We start from the raw sequence: 22,205 nt of genomic DNA, 5'->3' as shown, positions 1-22,205 counted from the left end.
GCTGTATGTAAAAATCAAATATAGAAAATACGTTTTGGAAAATTAATACTGAAACTGGTGTTTGATAACTACATCATTTTATCTTTATAAAGCCCTGATTAACTTTAATATAAAGAAACGCAAATAAATAGCTTTTTTGCAGGACTATTTCACCTTAGCGGCTGTGGCTTTGATACTTCTGAAGTTGATTTGTGCAAGCTGTGTTACTGGAGCAGTGTTTTCACAAATAAACACCCCTCACAAGTGGGCGGGGCCACTGGCTGCAGCATCCGGGCCCTCGTTGGACAGCGAGGAGGGTGGGCGGGAGCTGCGTGGGCGGAGCTGAGCTGATGAGATGATGGGAGTGGCCTGATGATGATGGTGGCTCACCTGGGACATGGTGTCGTCAGACTCCCAGCGCTCCAGCTCGTCCCTAACCAACCTGTCCATCTGCTCTCGCTGCAGCTCTGGATCCCGACCCATCCGCTCGTCCTGAGGAGGACAACATTACAGCGGAGATCAACATTTGTGAACAATCTACAGCTTCCAGGTGACTGCTTAGTTCTATTTTCAACTTCAAAACATTGTGCGGTTCTGAGAGTGCCTCACCCAGGTGAGTGGGCTCGACAAACCACCTGTAAAACATACTCTATCATCTTGCTGACATTTTTGCACCAGATACTTTCTTACAATCAGAGGTGGAGAGAGTAGCCAAAATTTATACTCAAGTAAAAGTAACAATCTTAAAAGTTGCTCTAGTAAGGGTAAAAAAGTATCTGATGAAAAAATTACTCAAGTAAATAGTTACTAGTTACTCTTCATTATATATATATATATATATATATATATATATATATATATATATATATATATATATATATATATATATATATATATATATATATATATATATATTAGACTTGGGATGATAACCGTTTTCAAGGTGTACTGCGGTTTGGTAAAGTCAAGGCCAAATTTTCTGCTATACTATTCCTAATATATGTCGAAAAAATCGATTTTATTTATTTATTTATTTTTACGTTTTTTTTTTTTTGTTTGTGTGTTTTTAGCACAACAGTATCTCCAGCAGAAAAGATATCCAAAGATGCTGTTGTAAATTGTAAAGAAATATGTTTTTAAAACAAATGAAGTCAGCAGAAAGCAATGATTTATTTTCCTTATTTAACTTCACGTTTACTGCTACAAAATATTATAAATGTTTTTCAAAATAAAATATACTGTGTTCAAAGGGGAAAAAACTTTTTGTTTTTACCCAGACTTAAAAAGAATATATTTTAGAGAAGTAATCACAATACGGTAATACTGTGATATATATATATATATATATATATATATATATATATATATATATATATATATATATATATATATATATATATATATATATATATATATATATTTGAAGGCGAAATTTTTCGCCCTCCTGTGAATTTTTTTTCTTTTTCAAATATTTTCCAAATGATGTTTAACATTCAGAAATTTTCACAGTATTTCCTATATTTGTTCTTCAAGAATAAGTCTTATTTGTTTTATTTCAGCTAGAATAAAAACAGTTTTTAATAGTTTTAAACCCATTTTAAGGTCAATATTATTAGCCCCCCTAAGCAACATTTATTTTAATTGTCTACAGAACAAACCATTATTAATGATTTGCCTAATTACCCTAACTTGTTGAATTAACCTGGTTAAGCCTTTAAATATATATAAATATAAATGAACATATATATATATATATATATATATATATATATATATATATATATATATATATATATATATATATATATATATATACACACACACACACACACACACACACACTATTTTATGTTTAAAGAAATGTTTAAATGTTATATTTTTAATCATTAACAGTGTGAATGACTAATATGTTCAGGGCTGATCAGTTATTCCATTAAACCGCAGTTTATTTAATTATCCTATAGTTACTATTATTAAGGTTCAAATGTGGATAATGTTGACACTTAATACTACGTGTCTTTTCAGGTTAATAATACTGCTAATAATAATAACATTATACAAATAAAAACGCCTTATTGCGCCGGATGTATTATAGGGCCTATAGTGTTTATGTAATATCTAGAAATTCAACAGACCAGAGTCAATTATTCCACTTATACTACAGTAAGCACACCTAAAGACACTGTCCAGATTTTGTATTCCAGCATGTTTGTCAGGTTTAGTCTTCAAACTTCTCCTGTATGTGTAGGACTAGTTTCTCTTGTTAGACAACTGATTTAAAACCTTTTCATTTTGATTCTATTTTGAATCTGTGAACAAACTGAAATCATTCAGTATGTTGATATGTAACTGTAATTCAATTAAGACTTGTATGAAACTACTTTAGCTGTGTGTTTATATGCAAATAATTGCATACTAGAAAGTCCATCAGCCAATGAAAATCAAGCATTCAACGGCTAAAGTAGCGATGCGGCTTTACAGGATTACAAGTATTTTCTTTGAAATTCCTAAACATCATCATCATCATCACCTCCATGACTCCATCCAGGATCCGTCCAAGCACATCTCTCCTCTTCATCTTGGCTCTCTCCATGGCTTCCAACTTCACGATAACGGCATCGATCTTGGAGACGATGCTGCCAATTGAGTGCTCCATTCGGTCCACCCGGCGCACAAGCCTGATGCGGCACAAAAATACAGTCAAACATTCGCTATATTATGATAACTATACTAGTTTGATTGACAGGTGATGTTTACACTTGGAACTCCTCGTAAGACACGCCCCCGGAGCTGCTGCCGCGGCGTCGAGAGCTGTGTCCACTGTCCTCGTCATCATCCTCCTCTGAGTCGTCTTGGCTACGGGAGAAGCTACGTCCACTGGCTGGCCTCGGCAGCGAACTGTGCTCCAGATCCAAGTCCTCCTGGCGAGTGTTCAACAGATACTAAGCATCTGTGCACGTGATGTTCACTGATGTTTATTTATTGTGTTACTTTCAGAGTTTTTCTGTTGGTCTAACAGTAGAAGATGGAACTGGTGATGCTAAGTTGATGAGGTTGATTCCCAGGGAATGCGTGAACTGATGTATACCTTAATTTAGGGTGCTTTCACACCTGTAAATCGATTCATTTGTTCCGAAACAGGGATTAAATTGTTACATCGTTGCTCTTTATTCTTGGAGCGGTTCGCTTTCACATGGCAAAGTTTCTAAATGGACCAAAAGAGCTAAAACAAGTCACGTGCAAGTAAACTCTCCTCACATTGTTCAGAGTTTCAGGGTTTATTTTGCAGAGTCCCGCTCAGCTGTCATGCGTCCTTATTTTAATTTATGATGATGAGCAATAAAGACATCATAAGCGAAAAGCGGTGCTTTCATTTTAAATTGTGAAACCCACAGACATCGTCACCAAATATAAATCAGAAATCACGTCTCACTACAATCGATCTGCTCCCGAGTTTGTTTCAATCGAGCCGAGACCACCTCATTCAGGCGATCTCGGACCAATTGATTTGGCGCAGATCTGAACACGATTGGTGGATTCACAAATGCCAAACGAACCGCGCCAACTGGGCAAACGAGACAGGATCTGAAACAAAAGTCTAGGGGCTCTATTTTGACAGTCCATGCGCAGAGCGCAAAACGCAGGGCGCAAACGCTTTCAGGGCGTGTCAGAACGCATTTTTGCAAATTTACAGACGGGAAAATTCGCTTTGCGCCAAGGCGCATGGGCTAAAAGGGTTGAGTTTATTTTCTTAATGAGTTATAGGTGTGTTTTGAGAATAAACCAATTAGAGTCTCATCTCCCATTCCCTTTAAGAGCCAGCTGCGTCACGCCAAGAGCGTATTCGCTATTTACAGGACGCAAAGTAAGTCTAAGAGGAAAAAAATGAGCATTTCACTAGCAAACAGTTAACAGTTGACAGTTTTTTAACAGAAAAATGTAAAACAGAGCATATACTGCGTGAGAATGAGAGATAATGGAACTACTTTCACATTTGCTCTTGGATAGGCAAACCTTTACGCACAGACATCAATTAGTCTATAAATAATTAATTTCGTTTGTTAAGCGCAAAGATTTGTTTCAAAACTATTTCTAAATTCAGTTCTAATTTCTAGCAAACGAAAAAATGAACAATAATAACCAAGTGTGGTCAAAATACTGAGTTATTTCCAAATACACCTGCCATGCCCCATATGGTCTATAACCTCTAAGCTTGTTTTTAATAAAACAATAAATATGGATATAATAATAAATACTGCTAATAATAATAACATAATACAAAAGCAAATTGTTATGAATGAACTGAAAAAGCCTACCGAGATAAAGAAGACATAAAGCAGTGATTTTTCATATTTATGTAGGCTAGAAAATAATATGTTTTGTATTATTTGAATCCTTTATATTTATATTCTATATCTATTCTTATTATATCCTATATATATATCCTTAATACTAAATTTTTTCATATGTAAAGATATTTGCCTATTGCTCTCTTGTGTGTATTAAGCAGTGCGTAAGCGAGGCGCAACTCTGCGCTGGAGTTTAGACAGGGTTTGTTTTGGTCTAATGAAAAATCTATTATAGTTTCTCAAAATAGCGACGCGCAAGCGGTCCGCCTCAGAACGCCTTCCTTTTTAGACCAGAACGCCTATGGGCGCACAAATGAGCGCTAATGCATTTGCTTTTTTAACAGCGTAGCGCAACGCCTCAACATGACTCTTGCGCCAAGCTGAAACTACCAAAAGACTATTGCGCTGCGTCTTGCGCCACACTGCGCCAGGTGTATGATAGGGCCCTAGGTGTGAAAGCATCCTTAGATTGGAGTTTAGCAAATAATTTGGTAGTACTGGGATATATTTTAATAATGTATATTTGTTTCGTGTTGTCTTAAATTTTCTTTTTACAATAATTTAGATATTGTTAGGATTATGTTCTAATTTGGTTTAGTGTGCGTTCACATGACACTGTTTTAAATAGATGTCTAATAGACATCTAAACCCAGTCATCTTGGCTAAAACAAGGCTAAATGTGGGCTGTCAGTGAAAATCGTCGAAGAATAGGCCAAAACTAGACTCGTCATCAAATAAACAGAAATGATTGACTACACATATAAAGTCTGTCTATTTGACGACTAGTCTAGTTTTGGGCTATTCTTAGATGTCTATTGGATTTTCAATGACAGCCCAAGTTTAGCCTTGTTTTAGCCAAGCTGTCTACATTTAGATGTCTATTAGATGCTATTAAACACAAAATTGTCTGAAAATCCAAACCTTTGAAAATGGCTTTTGAAGTGAACAATACACTTATCTTTTTCATACAGACATGGGCTGCGTCCAAAACTGCATACTTTTATAATATATAGTACGTTTAAAATAGTATGTGAGCTGAGTAGTATGTCTGAATTTCACAGTGTTCAAAAAACAGCTCAGCTAGAAGTACCCGGATGACCTACTGCTTTTGTTGAGATACTGAAGTGCGCATCTGATGGACGCTATGCTATCCAATCATGCCACGTGAGAGAATTTATAAATGGGAGTGAAGCAACGCAAATGACGCCGGTAGGTCACGTGATAATGACAAATGGCGGATTTAGTCATGTGAGTGATAAACAAATTTGTCATTTGAAAGATATAGTCATTGAATGTGTATAAAGCAATTATCTACAGTTCAGCCAACAGAGAGCTTAGCTCCTAGTAATTGTATTTAAAAAAAAAATTAAACAAATCATGTGACATCTTTTAGCACTGGTTTTTCACTCACTCTCTCTTTCTCCAGGTCGTCTCTCATCTGCTGGTGCTCATGTTCGGTCAGCTCCTGATCTCCGTCAAGGTCATACTTGGCAAAAATAGCTTCAATTTCAGCGTCCGAATGGCCCTTTCTGTGCACAAACATCAATAACAATTATCCCTTGTGTGCTGCTGGGGATGTTTTCATCCACTCTGGTGAAATTTTGAGTCACAACTTTCTCTGTGTTTCAGCAAATGGAATGAGTTCTGGTGACAAATCTTATTTTGACACATATTTTGAGAAAAATGCTTTCAAATGTTTTTTTTTTAATTCTACAAACTATCTGGGTAAATTGTCTACCCTTTCATTATGTTTGGGGCTGATTTTGCCCCATTGACTTCCATAACAAATTTTTGCTTCTGGCTTATATATGGAACAAAAAAAAAAGCAGTGGTCCCCAACTTTTTTATCACCGTGGACAGTCAACACTTGACAAATTTACTGCAGATCTGGGCACGTAGGTGGGGGGATGCTGGTGTCGGGGGTTTGCGGTGATTTATAGGTTACTAGGCAACCACCAACCGTTTTCTCAGAGGATGACAAGCTGACAAAACACTGCTGTCACTCTGATACAAGCTTTATTTATGGAGAAAATTACAAAGCACTGCAGTGTTTGGGTGCTCTGTGTTTGTCTGAGATATTTTACCGAAATTTGTATATTCCATACAAGCTGAACCTGATTGGTTAGTTCTTGTCACTTGACTCACAGTGTGCTCGTGACATTCATTCAACTAAATACATTTTGACAAGCGTGAGCCGCGCAACTTCACTGTAAATAACAAACTTGCGTGAACTCTAGAAAACACGCGATATGCAGACATCATGTGCGATCTCCAGCAGTTGATCTTGCACAGACATGCTGGATTCACCTGATTTGTTGACAAATGAGTTGCGGATCTAGTCCTTGGCAGTTCGTAGGTCCTTCACTAGGCCAAAGACGTCTGTTTCTAACTCATTTTGCTAGTGGGTTAAATTTTGGCGCTCAAGTGACAGAGATGTAACCGAGAGAATACGGTCATTCTTCAAAATAAAAGATTTAGATAATAAATTAAACTGAAATAATTTATGATTTGGGGCAACGCGGTGGCCTCACAGCAAGAAGGTCACTGGTTCGAGCCTCGGCTGAGTCAGTTGGCATGTCTGTGTGAAGTTTGCATGTTGTCTCCATGTTGGCATGGGTTTCCTCCGGGTGCTCTGGTTTCCCCCACAAGCCCAAAGACATGTGGTATAGTTGAATTGGGTATGCTAAAATTGACTGTAGTGTATGTGTGTTAATGAGTGTGTATGGATGTTTTCCAAGGATGGGTTGCGGCTGGAAGGGCATTCGCTGCGTAAAACATATGCTGGATAAGTTGGCAGGCCATTCCTCTGTGGCGACTCCAGATTAATAAAGGGACTAAGCAGAAAAGAAAATGAATGAATGAATAATTAATGATAACTTGTGCGGGTCGGTTCCAATTGATCTGCCCTGTGGTTGTGGACCCCTGATATAAAGTATAGTGTGTGTGTGTGTATGTGAGAGAGAGAGGTCTTTGCGCACTAACCTTGATATGTCTGACAAAATCAAAATAAGCAGTTCAGCTCGCGGAACATAGTAAACATAGTAAGTGTAAGTAAAGCCTGGTTTATACTTCTGCGTCAAGTGACCGGCGTAACCAACGGCGCATGCAACGCGCGTAGCTATGCATTTTATACTTCTGCGTGTTTCTCTATTGGTCTACATTAACACTTCCGAAACGCTAGTTGGCAGTGAGGTGTTAATGTGTCTCTGTGTCGAGTTTCTTCGCCTGTATTTTGTTCTTTCTGAACGCTTCCGGGATGTACAAGTGGCTCAAACTCGCTCATTTTTAAGTCAGGAACCGGACATAAGTCAGGACATGCAACAACTTTAACTATGAGGTAAACACAAAACAAAACTTTCCATCAGGAGCTCCTTCGCAGGACTCTACAATTGTAAATAATCGCTCCATTGGGCTCGCACCCCTCGCGCGGCTCTCGGTCCCGCCCAGACTCGTCAGCGCTACCAAGACGACCAATCACAGAGCTTGCACTACGCGTCGTTGCGAAATGTAGTTACATTTTTTGAGAGGTGAACGTCAAAGACGCCGATGGCCACGGCGTAGGGCTATGCGTCAGCGCCGTAGCATATGCGTGCGCTTGACGCAGAAGTATAAATCAGCCTTAAGTGTATTTGTGCACACACACACTATAATAAGCTGTTTTACTCCATAGAACTGCATTTAAAAGCCAGAAACAGGCACAGGCCTATCTAAAGGGTTAATAGTACCAACAATTGATTGACAGTAAAAATGGGGAAAAAGGGAAAATCACCAACAATCAAAACACATGATTATATAGTGTCATGGCTTTGCAGTCAAAATTGTCATTATAATGGAAGTCAATGGGGCAAAAACAGCCCCAACATAACGAAAGGGTAGTCAATTTGAACAATGGGTTAAATCAGTTTCATCCAACACTGTGTTTGATTTGTGTGTTATAGATAAAAATTCTGACCCTCTAAGGTCTTGGCGGAGCTCATCGAAGCTGAGTTTTCCTGCTGCCTGCTGTAAGCTGTCCGGGATATCATTGATAGAGCTCTTCTTCAGCTTCAGCTTCACCATGGCTCTATTATAGCTCTTCTTAATGAGGTCTGTGATCTCCATCTCCGACCTCTGCTGCGCCATGTCAGCTTTCACCTCAGAGTAAGTGTCATTGATGATGGCCAGGAACATGTTCTGAACAAAACCAGTAAATAATCAGCATAGTTGGTGTATTTCAGTTGTTTGAGTATTACTTTATCTTTAATGTTTTGTCATTCATTTCATGTAGGGTTTACCAGCAGAATCATGAAGATGAAGAACACAAAGGTGGTGAAGTAAATGGGTCCCAACACGCTGTCGGCCTCCTCGATTTCTGAGAAGTCGAAATCACCCAGTATGATCCGGAACTGCGTGAAACTGTGAGCAAAAGAAACAAACGTTCCTAATCATGTTCATGATGTTTCACAGTGTTTGAACTTTAAAAATAGAGAAATAAATGTAAAACTATGCTAACTAAATAATAATAATAATAATAATAAATATGAGTTTTGAAATTATTAAATACCCTAAATTTTTACAATAAAATGTTTGTATTCCAAACCAAGAATCCTAATTAAATTGTATTTAACTCTGTATAGTGATATATCACAATATTTGTCTGAACTTTAATAGTAAAACAATTCTGAAACTATGCTAACTAAATAATAATAATTATAATAATAATAATAATAATTATCATATATATGAGTTTTGAATAGTTTAAATGCAATAAAATGTTTGTATTCCACACCACAAATCCTAATTGTATTTAATCTTCTATATTGATATATCGCAATATTTTTTCTGAACTTTAAAGGTAAAGAAAGAATTCTGAAACAATTCTTTTTCTTCTTATTATTATTTCTATTATTATAAATATGAGTTTTGAAATTATCAAATACAATAAAATGATTGTATTCCAAACAAAGATGTCTAATAAAATTTTATTTAACCTATTGATATATCACAATAACATTAAAAGTAAAGAAAGACTTCTGAAACTATTCTAACTAAATAGTAATTATTATTATTTTTATTATAATTATTATCATTGTCATTATTATTATTATCATTATTATTAATATAAGTTTTGAAATGATTAAATACAATAAAATTTCTGTATTCCAAACCAAGAATTCTAATTAAGTTGTATTTAATTCTGTATATTGATTTATCACAATATTTGTCAGAACTTTAAAAGTAAAGAAAGAATTCTAAAACTATCCTAACTAAATAATAATAGTAATAATTATAGATATGAGTTATGAAATTATTAAATACAATAAAACGTTTGTATTCCGAACCAAAAATCCCAATTAAATTGTATGTAATTCTGTAAATTAAAATGTACAGAATACATTTACATAAACTTCTATATGATCCTTTATACTTTAAAAAAATAAATAAAGATGTAAAGTTTGAAAGTCAACTAACTAATAGATTATTAGTTTCACCTATTACTGATTTATTTATTTAATTAATGATTTATCCTTCACTGCAAGCTATACATCCAGTAAACATTCAGAAAATGTATGTTGTTACATAAGCTGTTAATTCTAGATCAGAGATGCCCAAACTAGGGCTTGTGAGCTAACGTTGGTCCATATTAACTTTTGATTTGGCTCGCCATCCCATCTGAGAAGAGAGGAAGAATGATGGGGATGCTGATGTCCTTTAAAATCTAATGTAACCTTTTGTTTGTTTGTTTTATTGTTGAAAGCTACATGAAATTAAATGTTTCAAATAAATACTGTAAATTCATTTAGCTTAAACATACTGTCACCTGATGGATAGAGGACAATGCAGAGACTTTGGTGAGCAAATCAAAGCAAAGTTCACATTATGTTTTATTGCAATAAGATATCACTTTAAAAGCTATACTGCATTAGTTAATACAATTTAAAGTAATGTTTTTTTATTTATAAATATTATGAAATATATTAGAAAATTACCATATGGCAATTTTAATGTAATTTACTTTGGTATATTTATTTTCGGCTCATAGCTCATAATGATATTTGGTTTTTGGCCCTTTAGAGGAAAAAGTTTGGGCACGCCTAGTGTTGATCATGCAAAAATTAAACCGAAGTTGCGACATTTATTTTTATTGTTTTACAGATGTTAACTTAATTGTAGCAGATAAAAATTTTTTTTAATAAAACAAAAGTTAATGCTGAATTGATCACAATAAGAGGTATACTTTCATGACAACTTTTTTTTAAATATTTTTTTTTTTTCTATTATGATTGTCAGGTCAAGTCCTAAGAGGCCGTGTATTTAAATATTTTTTCGTTCTAGTTTTCTCGTGATCACAACTTAATTTTCTTAATTTTTAAACAGTCGAAGAATCATGAAAAAACGAGAGAAAAATAATGTAATGCATGACCTTTTAGGACTTCGGTTTTTGAGCACTACTACATATTATTACTTATGTCAATGTATATTCTAATCGCACTCTTGGCTCCGGAACTCACATGCAGGCCTGAAAGGTGCTGAAGTCGTTGACTTGAGTTCCAAACACTAAATAGGCCAGCTGAGCATAAGCCAGAAACACGATGAAAAACATGATCGCGAAGCCCATCAGGTCTTTGGCACAGCGGGACATGGTGGTGGACAGTTGATTCATGGTCTTGTTGAAGTTGATGAACTTAAAAAGCTGTGGGAGAAGCAAAATGGCTGACGAAAAGACAACAAAAAAATGTTTACATGTTAGACGTTGATCCGAAAGCTCACCTTCACCCATGAGAGGAAGACTATGATAGCTGCCAGGTTGTTGAAGTGCACCTGAAGCCGAGCCAGCGGCTCAAAGTTGGGATACGTGCTGTGGTTCTCCAGCAGAAAGTGAAGTCTGTGACTGACCGCTGATGTTCTGCAGATGTTCATAATGATGGCGGGAACACTCAACTGTGATGGTGAACAACAAAGATCAATGTTTCACACTGAAAATCACCACAGTAGACTATATATTCAGTGGCGAAAAGATTTAAACCTACTGCAACTATGAGAACATCTAAGCAGTTCCACAGGCTCTTGAAGTAGCGCAGCCGATGCAGGCGGATCTCTAGAGCTTCCTCCACCAGGTAATACAGCACGAAGAGGCAGAAGGACACTTCACACATGCCAACAAAGTAGTCCCAGCTGGAGACATAGCGGAGCAGACGCACCGTCTGGAACTGCCAAGAAGGCACAGCGCCCCCTGTGGCCGGAAACTCTACTAGCAGTCTGAAAAAAAAGCAGTTTTACACTGTTATATTATGTAAAATAACTTTTGCAATGCTCCTCACAAGACTAGAACTAGAAATCACAGCCATGGATTTATTCTCAGTATTTATTTATAGTATATAATCCGTTTTATTTTCAGACAATAAAATCAAGGTAACAAAAAGTTCAATGAGAACCAATGTGGCCACACTAACTTTTACTGTAAGATAGATAGAAGTCTTGTCGCCTATCCAAGTAAATTTAGAAAATAATAACTTGACTTCAAGTTGATCATTGGTATCAGAAGTGGCTTGAAATGAAAGGAAAAAGCCTCTAGATTACCCTTACCCAAAAAAGTCTTGTCACTTAACAGAAATAATGCACAGTATAGAAAATAAAGTCTAAGAATCTTGATGAACTCTGGGAGTCCTGCAAGAAAGCATTCTTGCAGGACTCCCAGAGTTCATCAAGATTCTTTGGATTAATCTTCAATGCCTCCTCATTCATCTCACCCCAGACATGCTCAATAATGTTTATATCTGGTGACTGGGCTGGCCAATCCTGGAGCACCTTGACCTTCTTTGCTTTTGGAAACTTTGATGTGGAGGCTGAAGTATGAGAAGGGAGTGCTATCCTGCTAAAGAATTTGCCCTCTCCTGTGGTTTGTTATGTAACGGGTAGCACAAATGTCTTGATCCCTCAAGCAGGTCGCACACCAGAAGCGCCGCTCGGCGGCGCGCCGCGCAGCGCCATGTATTTTAGAATTCTAAACATAGGTTCCTATCAGGATACACACACCGGCGCCGCAAGTCGGCGGCTGTCGGCGGCGCCCGGCGACGGCTCAGGACGCAGTTCATTTTTCAGCCGCGCCACAGAGCGCCATCTGATTAGTTTCATGTTAAATATCATTCGAATGTGCGCGTCTGGTGTGTGATACTTTAAACTGTCATGTACGCGCCGTGTCGCGGCGCCAAGCGGCGCTTCTGGTGTGCGACCTGCTTCAGGCTGTTAATGCTACCATCCACTCTGCAGATCTCTCACATGCCCAAATACTGAATGTAACCCCAAACCATGATTTTTCCTGCACCAAACTTGACTTATTTCTCTGAGAACCGTGGGTCCATGCGGGTTCTAATAGGTCTTCTGCAGTACTTGTGATGATCAACAGATAATTCATGGGAAAATGAATCTGCCACTTTTCCAAATGATCAACTAGTCAACTATGATCAAGTCTAGATATTATTTGTTGCTCTTACAACTGGGATCGACAACAAGACATTTGTAAAGTAGTGTAGATACAAACAGATCAACCCGTTACCTCACAATACAGAAGAGGTTAACATTGCCGTTGTAGATGGAGAAGTCCAAGAACACCGCTCTAGTGCCGCGGTCCAGCCAGAGGTTGTTTTTGAGCTCCTGCAGCTGATTGGCTGATTTCTCCCGTGTGCGGGACAGATCCTGGTAATAACCTCCACCACCATAAGTGGACACTTGTCCCCAGTAACTGCTCTCACCCAGGCTACTCTCATCCTTGAACCTCCACCTTACAAACAAACAGAGCAATAAATCAGGTTAGACCACAAATCAGCCTCTAGTTTACTATTTAAATTTAAATGTATCGAAATTTAACATACGCAGTGCCATTCTTGGGGCCGAATGGTGCCTTGTCCTCATTGGCAGGAGAGTAGACGTTGTAGCAGTCGTAAACCTCGTCTCGCAGATCCTCATGGACAGAACAAGACTCATTGCGTACTCTGAGCTGTCGGAGACGCGGGACGCCCAGCAGGAGGTTCTCGTAATAGATCAGACTCTGGTTTTCTGGGAGACTCTTGTTGTTGTACCAGAGCTCCCAGTACATGCCGTTAAGAAACGGGCCTTCTGTGAACTACAGATAATAATTGTCATCAAATACTGTCATCGTTTATTCACCCTCATGTCATTCCAGACCCACACAAAATAACTTGCGAGTCAAAATCATAGTATTTATAAAATTTATAAAAACACTAAGTACACAAAATTACCTACTACTTCCAGTGAAAATTCGAGGTGCGCAACCAATGGACACTTTACAATCCCATGAAGCTACTTGAGAGGATTTATGGTAGGATGTCCTGTAGGATTTCTTTTCTAATCACCTTATATTTAGGATGTGTGTCTGCTAGTCAACTACTTGTGCTGCTTCCCAATTCGCATCCTAAATAGTATCCGACCCAAGACATAGTATGTAAGCCAAAGGTTCCTGGATGGTGTACTATTTTTGGTGGAAATTGGAAGTATGGAACGTCCGCACTCTACCTGCTAATATTGTCCACAATACATTGCGTGTTGAATATGAATTCGATTAGTACAACAAAGTATAAACAATCTTCAAACATTATGGACCTGTGTAGAGAGGCTTTGGTTGTTTAAATGATTATTATTTAATGTCTAGCCCACTAGAAAATATTTAAATCGCATTTTCTGTTTTGTATTTCATCTGCAAAAACAGTGTGAACTTATGTATAGACATGTTTAGACATTCACTTCTGAATGCATAATTATTCAAAGACCTGAGGAGATATCTCTGCATGGAAGACTTGCAAATAGCTGCTTCATGTGGGCAATTAAAGATGAAAGAAATGTGTATGATGTGTCAAGATGATTGACAGGGCATGTAACTAAGCAACATAACGATCCTTTAATGAGGAAGTAGTGTGTCCCAAAGCTTGCATACTCTTCTGTTACACACTTAAAAATATTAACTATTTCTTTACAAAACCGTACATACTTTTAGGACAGCGTATAAGTATGCAAATTGAGATGCAGCATTGGTTACAAAATGTTTGTTTATTCAGTAGAAGTCAGAATTATTAGCCCCCCAATTGGATTTTTTTTTTTTTAATATTTCCCAAATTATGTTTATCAGAGGAAATTTTCACAGTATGTCTGATAATATTTTTTCTTCTGGACAAAGTCTTATTTGTTTTATTTCGGCTAGAATAAAAGCAGTTTAAAAACATTTTAAGGTCAAAATTATTAGCCCCTTTAAGCTATAATTTTTTTTTATAGGGGGCTAATAATTCTGTCTTCAACTGTATGCGAGTTAGATTAGTTATGGCAAATGACTCTACTTTAGTTTTGAGTTGAGGGGATAGTTAACCCCAAAATGAACTTTGTCATCATTTCCTCATCCTCCACTTGTTCCAAACTTCTGTTGAAGTCTAAAGAAAATATGGTGAAGTATGTTGGGGGGAAAATCAGCCACTGACTACTTTTGGTTGCTACTATGGATGTCAGTGGGACAGAAATCTCTCAGATATGATAAAAAATAACATGATTTTGAGTTCCAAAGATGGGTGACATTACATGGGGCTGTAAATCAAGACAGTTTCCGTTTACAATAATAATTCTTTAACTTTTGAACAAATGCAGCTGTTGGAATTATAACCGAGAAAGAGCATTAAAGTTAACGAAATAATTACTTTCCAGAAGTCCTCCATGGTTGAAAGGCTCTTGAAGTTGGTTGGCTCTCCACTTGACAGTGGCGTATCCAAAAAGAGTTGAGACATGACTTTGGTGTAGTAGTACATGTTGGTGCTCACCATTCCATAGGTTACTGTGGAAAAATGACATTTAAAGAAATCAATGATGAATTACAGAATAGCAGGATCAGATTCAGCAGCAGGGAAAGCACTGGAAAGCAGTCAAGATGCTCGTAAATGTCCATTTTTTAAATTAATGTTTTCTGTATTTTCTTCATAAATGTAATGCACTTAGTTTATAGATGTGTTTCTTTCATAATCTGATTCTGTAGTATTGCTAGGGTTCCTAAAAGCCTGTTTTCATTTAATAATTAGAAACAACTTAGTCCTCATAAGACCAGATATGACCAAAGTCCCTTTAAGGCAAGTCATTTCATTCGACGGCCATCGTTGAAATGCCTCTCGGGCAGTATAGTCAAGCATTCTGTCTAAATAAAGAAAACATCAAATTCTCTAAAACTGTTTGCCAATTACATTACAATAATAAAATTAAACAACAACTGTCTCATAAGTTTCCTTTCTAAACGTTCTAATCAAGCAAAATTGGCATCTAATGCGCATGCGCACTCGAAAGGAACGAGTTCACCTCTAAATATTGCTTCATCAGATCGCACTGCTCATCTGAAGAAATCCACAACTAGCTTAAAGATATCCTAAAACTAACATACTGATTCAAACATCTAAAAAAAAAATATATTATTTTAATTTCACAGAACCTTTAATGAGAAAAATGACACTTTAATGACACTATCATAAAGAAATCGTGAAGCTGTTGTTGTGTAATTTGAGCCTGGTATCACTCTATCATGTAGTTTTCAACCTACTTATGCAGAGGGTGAGCAGGAAGAGGATGTAGGTGATCATTTCTCGCAGGACGGTTTTCAAGTACATCTCTCTGTTACTGTTGCTCTCACCCAAAAGACGAGTATCCCACAACACTGAAATAGAGAAATTAGATGTCAGTTAAAATTGTCAATTTTTTATCAGTGACTATATAAAAAAAATCACACTCTAACTTTAAATGTTTATGGTTTATCAGATTTTCTAATGCCTTTAAAATATATCTTTTACAGATTGAATGTGCAGGCTAATGGTAAATTAACAAAAATAAATTTAGTTTCTGACATCTGTAGGATACAATCTACAATACAAGTTAGACATGGGTACATTTAAACAAATTTATTTTAAAAATATTTAGTTCAGATGCATGCAATGAATAATCAATATTTAAAATATGAAATATGCTTAGACCATTTTGAGGGATGTGAACAAAAACAATAGTCCCAACGTATTTGCTGTTATACATTTTTAATTTCTATAGCTTCCGAGAATCCAAAAAGAGCTGTTATGATAGTTATGCTATGATAGCTGTTTTAATAATAAGTTATGATTAAATTGCCTCTTATTACAGTTAATAAATAGTTTAATAACAGGCAGTAAATGTTCATGAACCAATGCCATCACCTCATTGAAATGGTCTATATTCAAATGTACATAAACTGCTTTAGAGACAGTATACTGAATCAACAGTTTTTTATTATTCATTAATTGAAATCTTTTTTGCCCAGACCTAAATCTTATTAAATATTCTTCAGTGTTACACCTTCAGAAATCCAAATGCTGGTTCTGATTTACTAGGGTTGAAATCCCGGTGTGCAAGGCTACTTGATTTTTTCACGTGAAGGCTCTTGATTAGAACAAAAAACTATTTGTAAAAGAATTGGGTTTATTAAGAATGCAAAAGTCTTGAATATATCCTTTGATCAATTGAATAAGAAATAAATTTATCCCAATTTTATGAAAAGTGCTTGTTTACAGTATCAAAGTGTTTGATATTGATGGTTACAAATATGAAAAAAAAACTTTTTAAAAACAATCTAAAAATCTTTACCATCTTGTTTTGGTAAATTTAGTGTGATTTATGAGAAGGCTATCTATTAGAAGCAAGTATAGCTTACATGTTTTAGTATATACTGTAGTAAACTTCATTTGTAAAGTGATTTATTGTTTGCATTTTAAACTTACCACAAATTATCTTTCAAAGCTAGTTGTTTAAGGAATTAAAGATATAGTTCACCCAAAATACAAGAATTTACTCACTATTTACTTACGCTCAAGTACTTTCAAACCTGTATTAATTTTAAAAAAATCCTAAAAACCTGTAACCATTGACTTCCAATGCAGTTTTTTTTCAGTTGTCATAGTTGTTGAACACTATTTTAAAGCTCATAACTTGTGATTACAAACATAGTATAAAAAATACTATGGCAGTGGTTTTCAGCATTTTTTCAGAATATCTTCTATTTTGTTTAACAGAGGAAAGAAACTCCTACAGGTTTGAAACAAGTATTGGGTGAGTTAATGCTAACAGAATTTTCATTTTTCGGTGAACTATCCCTTTAAATACTCGTAACAATGGTTAGTAGCACTTCAATAAGACAATACAAGCAAAAGTTTGACCTCTCATTTTCTCCAGTATCCTCTTCCCACAGCTGCGGTGCTCTTGTGCTGGAGGAGTCGGGTAAAGTCCTCTGTTGATCCGCGCACTGATACCGGAGAAGTTCCCCGGGACGCCGCCGCTGCTGCTGCTGGACGTCGTGGACACAGACCTCCGGCCCTGACTCTCCGGGGGCCAGTCCGCCTCCATCATCCCCTCCTCCGGCTCGAACCCTGGGTTGTCCCGGCTCCATGCCTGTCTGGAGCTGGAGGTTGGCGGAGAGGAGGGGGTCTCATCGGGCACTCCGAGGCCCACTTCTTCATGATGCATTTTTTCCATCTCGATGCCTTCATGCGGTGGAGGAGATGCGGATGCAGATGCCGCCGGGCTCTGCGGCGCTTGAGGACGAACGCGACTGGAGCTCATCGTGTATTTCTACAGTAACATTACATTAATATAAACAAACGACTGCATTTTAGTCGCTTTTTACTCTGTCTTAATGCGAAAATGCGCAAAGCGATTCTTTATTTGAGTTAAAAAAGTTTTGATGTTGATTTCTGTTAAGTCTAACGGGGTTTTCAGATGTTTAAAAAAGCACTAAATCGACTTTTAAGGTGTTATGCAATAGAAATAGCGAGAAAACGCGTTTGAGGAAACTAAACACAAACCGCTGGATGCTTTTCTGTCTAAAAAACGCACCCGAGTACCTTAAGAAAGCTTTATACTTGCAGGCTTTACTTGAAAATCATTTCGAGAGGTTTCAGTCCAGCTTTTGGTGCGAGTGGAGAAAAACTCATTTCCAGTCCAAACTCAGCCATCTTGTTCCCAGTTGTTTCCAGACTGGAGGAATCCAGTTACACTGACATCAACCTCTGGAAACTTCAACATTTCCCTTTTTAGAGCAGCTCCTCCCTTTCTGTCCTACACACACGCTCACTGACACTCACAAAAATGCTTTTTTAATGAAAAATAAAATTCATAAAATAAAAAAAATAATGGTTTACATTATATTAACACGTGATTATTAAGTAGTTAAAATCGTTTTTAAAGTAATGGACAATAATTTATAAAAATTATCCTAAAATTGTGACTCTAAACTTATATTTAGAACTACTTGCATTCACAACACTCGCTTTAACGCTGTTTGTGACTGTTGCTACCAGGCAACTAGATCTCGCCCCTTTTCCTTGATTGGATGAGACTAGTGAGTGACCGTTCGATGAGCCAATCAAAATATAAAGTCAAAATTCTGTTCCACCACTTAATCTTATAAAGTAAATCGGTTAATTACCACAATAGTTCATTTGTATATAAGGAATAAAACAATTCCGTACATAATAAAGCATAATTAAAGCGTAAGAGGAAATCCTGCCTGTGTATTATCTTTTAACTGTCAATACTCTAAAAATGTTGAGTAATTTATTTAACCCAATGGTTGAGTTAAAAACATTTGGTTATTTGTTGGGTTATTTTTAACCTTTATTGGGCTATTTATTTATAACTTAACCAGTTGGGTTTGTTTGGTGCTTTGTTTGGGTAATTGTAACCATTATTGGGTTATTTATGTAATAACCAGTTGGGTTAAAAATTTAGAATTTCAAAGGTCAACTGATTTAACTAACACAGAACAGCTGTATTAATATAGTTGCGTAATGTTGTTTTTGTGGTTGTTGCTAGATCGGATATGGTTGCAACTGGAAGTTACTGAGAATTATTTATGTTATTTATTAAATTTCCCATTTATTGTATTTTATTAAGCCCAACCGGCACAGTAACGTAAGAACAGTAGTTACCGAGTGTTATTTATGCTATATTAAATTACCCAGTAAATTGTATTTTTTAACACCTACCCCCACCTCAACCCTAAACCCAACCATCACAGTAACGTAAAAAATTAACTATTGTTATACATGGAATTTAAACATGCTGCTATATTGATATGCATATCGCACTTCTGGCCAGCCGTGGATTCGATCTAGACTTTACCGTTTAAAGGTCCTGTGAAGTGCGTTGAAATGTGCATTTTGAATTAAATTTTTACTGTAACGGAAACAAGAAGTCAGGGCGGGACATATAGTAGCTACATATAGTAGTTTACACGTAAATCAAAATATTGAAATCGCCTGAAAAAATATAACCAAAAACTAAACGCAGAATAATAAACAACAAGGTCACATACCAAAAGATAATGAGTGTGTATTAAAAATGAAAACGCATTAAGACAAAATTATTCTAAAAGATGCAATGCGAGTTTCATTTAAATCACGGGCGGATTTCAGTGTCATCATTGGTCCACTAGTCGAGATTGACAGTTGCTCCTCCAGCAGAAGGGGAATTGAAATATGAGCGATAAGATTTTGTCTAAACACATTTTCATTTTTAATTGATATCTTTTTTTACGCGACCCCTTTGTTTATTTTGTCAATATTTTGATTTACAAAATACAAAAAAATAAATAAATACAATGTCCTTAAAAATGGTACTGTAGTTGATGTACATATCGCACTTCTGGCTGGTGGCATATCCAATCTATACTTTACCTGTTTTTTTGACATTGTTACGTTTATTTAAGCTCTAACGCAATAATATTGTTTTTTTTTTCATATCAAATAACCTCTCCAGGTAGTGTTTATTTCATGAGCACTTTTATTATTAATGATACAAACGCTCAATTCATAGCCAATCTATATTAAATCATGTCTACAGTTTTTGCTTTTTAGAAGCTTTTAAATGTGGTTTAAATGTACACTGAAAAAAGTGTTGCATGCAGAACTGTTGCAAACAATTTATTTGTGTTGAATTTAAACAATCAAATTTAATTTAATATTGTTCAACTTAATTTGTTTGTTTAAAATCAGCCCAAATAAATTGTTTACAACCACTTAACATAAAAAAAAATGAGTAAGTCCAGGGAATCATCTTTGAATAATTTTTTTTTCAGTGTATTGTACATTGTGGACACTAAGTGAAGCCTGCTGCAGCTGCTGGACAGTCACACAGCACAGAACTCCATATTCTGCTCCATCAACACATGATTTTCTGCTTGCACGGTTGCTAACTTTCTGTACTTTGTTCTGTTTCTTCATTGTTTGTGATTCTTGATTTATTTTAACAAAAGTGTCTGAAACTTTAAATGTAATGCAAACATAGCATTTTCAATATTTCTGAATACTGTATGTTATTTATTAACATACCCAAAATTATGACATTAGTAGTACTAGTAATAGTATAGTAATAACATTCAGTCAAAATAACCCAATGCATTGGGTTAAAATAACCCTGGGAAGTTGGGAAGGTGCTATAATAACCTATAGTTGGGTTATATGTTGGGGTATTTTTAACCCATCTATTTTAACTGAGTATATTCTTCTATTTAATCGGAGTATTTTCCGCATATTTGTCAAATTTGCTGGAATAATATGGAAAATGTGATGCTTTGAAGAGAAACCAATTGATAGCTTTCATCTTCATTAGCCATGTACAGTATGTTTTTGTTGAACCCATAATATATTTATTATAAACTACAGAAAATTCCACCAATCAGAGAGACAAGGCAAGCGAAGGAGCTCCACCTACTCTAATGAAATACTTAAATATTCATTAATTTTCCTTCAGCTTAGTCCCTTTTTTATCAGTGGTTGCCACAGTGGAATGAACCACCAACTTATCCAGCATATGCTTTACGCCAATGGTTCTCAAAGTGGGGGTCGGGACCCCCCGAGGGGTCGCGGGACAATGAAGGGGGGTCGCCTGGTGGTTTCCAAAAATCTATTTATTTTTATTAAACCATAAGAATTACCATATTTTATCCATAACCTTCTGAAGAGAAAAAAATAGTCATTTATACCATATATAGTTACTATAGTAGCTTATAGTTACTACTTGGATTGCAACCCCTGGGGTAATTGCATTGTATTAAAGACACAGCAATAGCGTCAGATGCAGCAGATTTCATAACACCTGGTTAAACTTTGTGGCCCATTTAAAGCTCTCATACATAAAAAAATTAAAAGAAGAATAGACTTGGGTCCATTGGTGTGTGTGTGCCATTGCATGCAAGGTTTCTGTATTTATAACCACCTCAGAGGATATTGGGGGTCACGAGTCACTGGCATTGTCAATTTGGGGGTCGCGGCCTGAAAAGTTTGGGAACCCCTGCTTTACGCAGCGGATGCCCTTCCAGCTGCAACCCAGCACTGGAAAACACCCATACTCTCATTCACACACATACATAACGGACAGTTTAGCTTACCCAATTCACCTATAGCGCATGTCTTTGGACTGTAGGGGAAACAGGAGCACCTAGAGGAAGCCCACACGAACACGAGGAGAACATGCAAACTCCACACAGAACTGCCAACTGAGGCTCGACCTTTTTGCTGTGAGGCGACAGCGCTACCCACTGCACCACTGCGCCGCCCTTATTCATTTTTCTAAAGTAAATATATTGAAATAAATGTACTGTTTCTGTAACCTACAACTTTAAATGAATAACACTTCTCCAACATTTTCAAATTTTATTTGCGATGATTCGTGGGATTGTAGTTCTCAGTAACGTTTTCATATACTTGTTTGCTTCAAATCAAAGTTTGTCATTTTGTGACTCGCATTGTGGCTGGTTGGTTTAACCAAAACACTTAAAATCCAGTTTGAAAATCTAAATAAATTGGGAAGATGTGAGACAATTGGTAAAGTGAACAA

The 22,205-nt window shown here is 36.4% G+C and overlaps 1 protein-coding gene across 12 annotated transcripts in view; it reads right to left on the bottom strand.

Moving 5' to 3' along the window:
* Positions 1-32: 32 nt before the first annotated feature.
* pkd2 (polycystic kidney disease 2) overlaps positions 33-22,205 on the bottom strand; it is a 29,061-nt gene continuing 6,888 nt past the window's right edge. For 7 of the 12 annotated variants that reach the window (XM_073937328.1, XM_073936880.1, XM_073936990.1 and 4 more), the window contains 14 exons: positions 17,528-17,939; positions 15,892-16,005; positions 15,008-15,141; positions 13,181-13,431; positions 12,865-13,089; positions 11,339-11,567; positions 11,079-11,249; positions 10,820-11,001; positions 8,603-8,723; positions 8,281-8,501; positions 5,740-5,857; positions 2,737-2,900; positions 2,510-2,657; positions 33-471 (listed from right to left, as the gene is read on the bottom strand). In XM_073937328.1, the coding sequence (XP_073793429.1) occupies positions 238-471; positions 2,510-2,657; positions 2,737-2,900; positions 5,740-5,857; positions 8,281-8,501; positions 8,603-8,723; positions 10,820-11,001; positions 11,079-11,249; positions 11,339-11,567; positions 12,865-13,089; positions 13,181-13,431; positions 15,008-15,141; positions 15,892-16,005; positions 17,528-17,930 (2,715 nt within the window). In that variant the 5' untranslated portion in view covers positions 17,931-17,939 and the 3' untranslated portion in view covers positions 33-237. 12 annotated transcript variants of the gene reach the window in all.

This window comes from Danio rerio, chromosome 1 (assembly GCF_049306965.1).
Source record: "Danio rerio strain Tuebingen ecotype United States chromosome 1, GRCz12tu, whole genome shotgun sequence".
Taxonomy (NCBI): Eukaryota; Metazoa; Chordata; class Actinopteri; order Cypriniformes; family Danionidae; genus Danio; species Danio rerio.
Note: the sequence above shows the minus strand (reverse complement) of the source record. Positions and strands in the feature narration are given on the sequence as shown.